This window comes from Piliocolobus tephrosceles, chromosome 11 (assembly GCF_002776525.5).
Source record: "Piliocolobus tephrosceles isolate RC106 chromosome 11, ASM277652v3, whole genome shotgun sequence".
NCBI classification, from domain to species: Eukaryota; Metazoa; Chordata; class Mammalia; order Primates; family Cercopithecidae; genus Piliocolobus; species Piliocolobus tephrosceles.
Window position 1 is genome coordinate 1,730,785 of NC_045444.1, and position 7,914 is coordinate 1,738,698.

Sequence of the window (7,914 nt, forward strand, 5' to 3'; positions counted from 1 at the left end):
AAAAAAAAAAAATGGAAATTAATCAATAGTAACAAAAAGTTGATCAGAGGCTGCCTCGGGAGAGTGAGGAGCGGGGAGACAAAGGGCAGAGAGGAACAGAAAGGAAGGACTTGGTGGGGCAGGAGGAAACTTTGTGGGGGTGATATACTCATTATCCTTTTTTTTTCGAGACGGTGTCTCTCTATGTCACCCAGGCTGGAGTGCAGTGGCGCGATCTCGGCTCACTGCAAGCTCCGCCTCCCGGGTTCACACCATTCTCCTGCCTCAGCCTCCCAAGTAGCTGGGACTACAGGCACCCGCTGCCACGCCCGGCTAATTTTTTGCATTTTTAGTAGAGACAGGGTTTCACCGTGTTAGCCAGGATGGTCTCGATCTCCTGACCTCGTGATCCACCCGCCTCAGCCTCCCAAAGTGCTGAGATTATAGGCATGAGCCACCGCACCTGGCCTACCCGCCTCTTTTTACATATATCACTGCTGACGTAAAGTGTCCCTGTTTGTAATTCCAGACTTTTGAGGCCTTTGTTGCCCTTTGTTGATCTTGGAAGCATTTCTCTAATTCAGTATAGTGGAGATGGGTGCTGTCAAAAAATTAGTTGTCCTGTTCTTCTAAAGTCCTGGAATCATTGAAACTAGAGGTTAAGTTTCCCAGCCTCCCTTGCAGTTAAGTTGCCCATTTTACTAAGTGTTTGCTGATGGAATGTTAGCAGACAAGATATAGTCCACTCCTGAGGTCAACTCTTAACAGAATGAGTGTGTCTCCTGCACACCCTCCCTCCCTGCTTTGCTTCAGCCGAAACCCAAACATGCAGTGGCCCAGCTTGAATCATCAAACAACAAAGCTCTAGGTCAGAGGTCAGCAAACTATAGCTCTGAACCAGATGTGGCCCACCACCTATGTTTGTAAATAAAGTATTATTGCAACACAACCGCACCCATTCAATCATGTATTTTTCTATGATTTCTCTCATGCTACAACAGCAAGAAATAAAAAGTTGTTTAGTTGTAACAAAGACCATATGACCAATTAAGTCTCTAGAGAAAAACTTTACTGACCCCTGCTCTAAGGGATAGCAGACCACAAAAAGATTGAAAAAAAAGAACTAGACTATTTAGAAATATATTGTTTAATTTTAAAGCCATTGTGGGCTTTCTAGTTATCTTCTTTGCTATTGATTTCTATTCTAATTCCATTGTAGTCAGAGAACATATTCTAATTTTAGTCTTTTGAAATCTTTCGGGCTTTCTTTATAGCCCAAGATACGGTCAGTTTTGGTAAATGCTCCATGTGCACTGGAAAAGAATATGAATTCTGTAACCCCCATTTTTTAAAATTGCTTTTTCTTCTCTGGTTACAAATAACTACCATTATGCCTACCATTGTTTGTTGGTGGAAAGCAATTTATCAGCCTTATGCTTCTTTTAATGTAAACAACAAAAGTAGATGGAACTAAAGTTGAATACCACAAGAATTGCGTAACTCCTAAATGATCACAATATTTCATTCTATTTTTACATTGGGAAGGAAAAGCAGTTCCCACTAAACATCTTATCACTTTGCAGTGAGCTCTGTGAGCAGAATGTAGAAGGTATGTTGACTCCAGAAATGATCAAAGTGGAATTCCCTATGTTGAACTACAACAACATCAGGAAGGAGAAGTAAGTGGATGCTTTTATGCCTTATTAAAAGGCAATCTTGGGTGAAATTTGTTCTGCATAAAGTACAACATTGTCCTGTTGTCTGAGTCTAAATAGCTCAGTCTTTGAAAGAGACACATTTCTGGTGCTTCAAGTATTTAGATGGGTACTTTATTTTAGGCACAATTATACTCCCTGAAATCTTGTTATCAAGTAAGCCTTTAAAAACTGAAATCAATTTTCCATGTGCTTATCAATCAATTTCAGGATATGTTTGTTTCTTATTAAGAGTTGATTGAGTTTCGTTCTGTATAAGGAACTGGCTCTGGAGCCAGACCATCTGGAGCTGCACCTTTTATACATAGAAAATCTCAAGCCAAGTTATTGTCCTTATCAACTCTGGGCCTCAGTTTCCTCCTCTGTAGCATGCAGAAAATAAAATCTCCCTGTCACAGGTCAAATATAGAGATTAAATGAGAAGCACCTAGCCAGTTGCCTGATGTGAACCAGAGCTCAGTAAATGTTCTCTCCTCCTCTCCTTCAGGGGCTAACTAGCCAAGCAAGCATCATCCTTTGAAAAACTGGTTTCAAAAACACAGTAATAAACATATAAATTGTGTTCCTCCTCACTGTAATGAAAGAAATACAAATTAAAACAAAAATTTTGAAGAATATTTTTTAATGTAAACCACCTATAGTTCATACGCTTTTTAAGTTTGAAATTCCATGTGTACACTTTATTTTTATTCTTTTTCTTTGAAAAATGCCTTTATATTATTTTTAAAATTAGAAAATATAAAAAATTGTAAATATGATAAAAACAATAATTCTACCACCCAAAGGTAGTAACATACATTTTGATGTATGGTCTTCTGAAAAATATAGATATTTATATTTATATTTATATATTTATATTATAGATTTATATATGTATTTATATTTTGAACCATGTATATGGTTTAAATATATTATATGGTTAAATATATATAAATATATATAGTTAAATATATTTTTTCCATATATATGGAAATCATCATACATGGTTTAAAATGTAAATACAGGGCGCGGTGGCTCATGCTTGTAATCCCAGCACTTTAGGAGGCTGAGGCAGGTGGATCACCTCAGGTCAGCAGTTAGAGAACAGCTTGGCCAAAATGGTGAAACCCCGTCTCTACTAAAAATACAAAAATTAGCTGGGTGTGATGGCAGGTGCCTATAATCCCAGGTATTCGGGAGGCTAAGGCAGGAGAATCGCTTGAACCTGGGAGGCAGAGGTTGTGGTGAGCTGAGATCGCATCATTGCACTCTGGCTGGGAGACAAGAGTAAAACTCCATCTCAAAAAAGTAAATAAATAAAATATAAATACATATGGTTTTAACAAAATTCAGTCATATTATACATATTGTTTTATCTTCTGCACTTTTATTTCACAACATAAGCATATATTTATAAATATCCATATGAATTATTATATTTCCAAGTAGATATACCATAATTGATTTAACCAACAATCTGCCAATGAATGTGTAAACTCTTTGCAGTGTTTTCTGTTATCAGTAGTGCTGCAACAAACATCCTGTGCCATAATTCCTTTCAAACTTATCAGACTGTTTTCTTAGGGTAAATTCTAGATCAATGCGCATTTTAAGGTTTTAATATATATTGCTTAATGACCATGCAGACAATGTGTTACCATCTCTCCTACTGGTAGAGGTTAGAACTGCCTGCATTCAAATGCCCTGGACGACGTGGAATAGTGTCATCTTTTTTTTTTTTTTTTTTATCTTTATTTATCAATGAGACAGAACTTTTTTAAAAGACCATCTCATTATTTTAATTTTAATTTCTTTGTTTATAAGTTAACTAAAAATGTGTCTATGCCTTTCAACCATTTCTCTTCTTTTATGAGGGACTTGTTTTGCCCATTTTGCCTATATTTCTGCCTTATTTGCAAGAGTCTCTCATTTATTAAGGATTATTACCCTTTCTTATATATGCTGCAAATTTGTTTTCTCAGTTTGTCTTCTGCTTTGTTGTGGGGGGCCTGCCTTTTCTGAAAGGAATGCTCACATTTCTTAGAGCAGTATGAGGTCTCTCTGGTTTGTCTGTGATCGTTTCAGAGACCTGCAGCAGCCAACACTGCTCAGAAAATAGATTGGCAGTTTCTGGTAAAAGAAAATGTAGAAAACAACATTTTAAATAGCATTTCAGTAAGCATCTGTTTTGATCAGTTAATTAATTAGTTAATTAATAGACTATTGTGTTCTCCCACCCAGCACATAAAACCTATTGCACCTCAACACACAGATGCACTTTGTGTTTTGCTTCAAGTTTCAAAAAACTGACAAAGGGTTTTAAATGAAAACCTTTTTTTTTCTATTTCAAATATTACCTCTGGACATAGAATGACTTGCCCCAGGAGCAGGGTAATATTCAATACCTATCTACTCACTTGCTTTTTTTTTTTTTTTTTTTTGAGACAGAGTCTCACTCTGTCGCCCAGGCTGGAGTGCAGTGGCTGGATCTCAGCTCACTGCAAGCTCCACTTCCCGAGTTCACACCATTCTCCTGCCTCAGCCTCCCGAGTAGCTGGGACTACAGGCGCCCGCCACCTCGCCCGGCTAGGTTTTTGTATTTTTTTTTTTTTTTTAGTAGAGTCGGAGTTTCACCGTGTTAGCCAGGATGGTCTTGATCTCCTGACCTCGTGATCCGCCCATCTCAGCCTCCCAAAGTGCTGGGATTACAGGCTTCAGCCACCGCGCCCAGCCTTACTCACGTGCTCTTTTGCATGAGTCTTCACTCTTTATACCATGGAGCTAACATTGAATGGCATTTGGTTATTGGTTATCAAATTATTAAACGAAATAGATTTTATTACTTTACATATTCACCCAAAGTGGTTTATCATTTTTTACGTACTTTTAGTACTTTACAAAAAAAAAAAAAAACTAACAATGATCTGTACACATTTTCTGCACACCAAGTCAGCTTCTAATTTTTTCAAAATATATATATACATTTGACACATTTGCAATAAACATTTCCATGGCATTTTTAATTTACCTCTTTGGTAGGTAAAATTATTTTATGTACATTTTTTGTGCATCAAAATTGTCAACATATTATCATTTTATTGGCTGCATAGTATTTCAGCAAGTTGCTATCCCGTGGACCATTTTCAAAAGTGATTTGGTTCAGAAACTCTTCTCAGCTCACATCAAGCCTAATCCTGTGCTCTGTTTTTTCCTCTCTGTTCTTACTTTTTCCTCCTCCTCACCTCCTTCTCTCAGCCAGAAGTCAACAGAGTCCTCCCTGCCAGACACCCAGAGCCTGGACAGACAGGGATGGAACAAAAAACACACAACAGCAGTGTCCCATTTCCCTCTGAGGACCGTTCTTTATTTGGTTTCTGGCAAACATTTATTTTCATGGATGCAAAGAATCATCTGCTCTCACTCAATAGCTGAAATTAACCAGAGAGATGCTTTGCTGCCTGGACAGCGGTCTTGGCCCTTTCAAGACCCACGGGAGAATCATATTCCGCATAAAATGTTCAAAGAACTGTGAGACTGTGACTTTAGTTGCTGACACATCTTTCAGCACTCCTTAGATCAACACAGTAGTACTCAATCATTATTATCTCTAAGGGGAGACAGGATCTTTATATTTTTAGACATGATTCCATAAAATGATACCAATTAATTTCTTTAATTATGTGTGTTAGGGAATATCTTAATTCTCCATTTTTCAGGTATTTCTGGTTTTCCAAAACTGTCAGCCATTTGCCAAACATGTCACCCTCTTTAGAAAATGTCTCGGAAGCACTTTATTTTATATGGGATTTATATTGCCCAAGCAGATTGTATAGCTGAGTTCACAGTCTTTGAACAAGACATAGGTCCTGTTAACCGAAACACTCATAATTTCCTCCCACGTATCTGGATGCTGGTGAGCACCATGACAGTCTCTGAGCCGAGTCTCCATCTTAACCCTTGGCCCCAGCCCACCAAGAGGCAAGTTGGCCCATAAGAAGCCCAGGTCCTCCCCACCTCTCAGCACTTTGTCTACTCCCACTGCACCCCTCAGTTGATAGCCTCATTTTACACTACGTCCGGTCAAAGTTCTACCCTGCAACCCTCGCCACGCCAGCATCAGCCTCGGCTCCACGTCAGCCACTACTCGGTCCAGGCGCACAGCCTTCCCTGAGGTGCCCACTCTTCTGGAGCCATTGCCAGAATCAGAAATAGTGTGTGTCTACCTCATTCATAAGGATGGAAAAGCAGCCAGCGTTGACTGAGCACTCAGAAGACCTCACACCAGGATCTCTGTGACTAAGATCTCATTTCACCTTCGCTACAATGCTGGGAGATGGGAATGACACCATTTGTACAGCAGGAAGCAGGGGCTCTGGATGCTTAGGTAACTTGCCCGTGCTCAGAAACGGATGCAGCTGAGAACAGAAGCCAGGTGTGAATCATTCATAAGCTGAGTGTTTTCACTGGTAACTAAACTATCACTAAATGTGGTGAAAACCTTCTTTGTATATTACATGAAATGCTCCCCCAACCTTCACCGGCAGTGCTGGGGGTGGGGTGACTTGCATGGTATTATTAAGTGTCCTCATGTTTCCTTGTTGGGTTTTTTGATTCTCAGAGAAGTGAAAGATCAAGCACAACCAGCAGAGAAGGCGGGAGAGAAGCTGCTCCAGGAGATGAGGAACCTGCGAGGCAAAGCTCTCAACACATACCTGATTCTAGAATGAAAGTCACCAGTAGGTCAGTCCCTTCCTTTTGCTTTCTGCGGGCCACCGTGGCCCCTTGCGTCCATTTACATGCCAGCCGTCTCTGCAATGAAAGTTTCTGGAGAAAAAAATGAAATGTAGAGGATGTATATATCTTTTAAGTGATAATTATAAATCTTATATTTAAAAATAAAATGGCGTTAGGACGATGACAGCATTGTTAGCTTCTTGGTTTGGGGTTTAGTGCTGGAGTGCTTCTGAGCAACGTGTGATGACAGGCTAAGAGCCGGGCACTGGCAGCTGTTTCTGAGGGTCTTTTGGAGGTGTGCTGTGGTGGGAGAGTGGCTATGAGGAGGGGATACTCTCCCATCTCTGCAAAGTAGCCCCCTCGATCCCCTGGGCATCACTAGATTTGGCTTTGAAAGAGCAATGCTGGTATGAATGTTGGCTCCCCACGTAGCTGTGCAGGTGGCAGACACTGGCAGGGGGCCTGGACCTGGAGAGGACACTGTGAGGTGACTAGAGCCTGCAGACCAGTTTCCCAGGAGGAAAGCATCCTCCTGGGAACTCACAGAAGCACCTGGAGCAGGAGGAGCCAGGAGTTCCAGTGAACACGTGTCAGTAAAAACCAGGCCTCAGCATTGTGTTTGTGAACATGACTGTCTTCATATGCACAGGCCGGGAAGGCTGATGACATTTGGGTTGTGTTACAATAACCCATAATTATCCAAATATATTTGGATGTATTCCCTCCACTGATTTTTCTATGAATACATTTAAATGGCTGGTATCAGACTGTATGTTTGTAGTCTTCATTAACTTATTGATTCTGACATTTTTCTAGAATTCGTTATTTCATCATAAAATCTAAACTCTTTAGGGACAAGAAAGCCTATTTGAGATAGGTCTTCATACACTTTAAATAAGTAAATGTTAAAGACCGTTTCCTTGTCATGCAATACAATAGGTAAACAAGTGAGCCTGGGTCTGTGAAACCCATTTTTACAGTGTTTGTCTTGAACAGCTCCTAGTCTAGGTGCAGAAGAGAAGTTTTCATGACTCAGTTATGCGCCGAGTCTCTGGGAAATGTCCTGGGGTGGGGGAAGGGGGACACTGACAGCAGGAGCAGAGCTTGGTGGCCACTGGGTCACCAAATAAAACACAGGATGCCCAGTTAAAGAGGAATTTCAGATATGCAGCAAATAACGTGTTCCTGTATGTCCCAATAGTATATGTACTACTTGGAACATATGCCACTAAAAACTTAGTCATTAGGCCGGGCGCGGTGGCTCAAGCCTGTAATCCCAGCACTTTGGGAGGCCGAGACGGGCGGATCACGAGGTCAGGAGATCGAGACCATCCTGAGCTACACGGTGAAACCCCGTCTCTACTAAAAAATACAAAAAACTAGCCGGGCGAGATGGCGGGCGCCCGTAGTCCCAGCTACTCGGGAGGCTGAGGCAGGAGAATGGCGTAAACCCAGGAGGCGGAGCTTGCAGTGAGCCGAGATCCGGCCACTGCACTCCAGCCCGGGC

General features: G+C 40.9%; 1 protein-coding gene across 1 annotated transcript in view; it reads left to right on the forward strand.

The window, feature by feature from the left end:
• Window positions 1–6,591, forward strand: part of CFAP221 (cilia and flagella associated protein 221) — a 118,228-nt gene extending 111,637 nt beyond the window's left edge. The window contains exons 23-24 of the mRNA XM_023185217.3: window positions 1,563–1,658; window positions 6,292–6,591. Coding sequence (XP_023040985.2) covers window positions 1,563–1,658; window positions 6,292–6,400 — 205 coding nt within the window. The 3' untranslated portion in view covers window positions 6,401–6,591. The remainder of the gene's footprint in view (window positions 1–1,562; window positions 1,659–6,291) is intronic.
• Window positions 6,592–7,914: the final 1,323 nt, after the last annotated feature.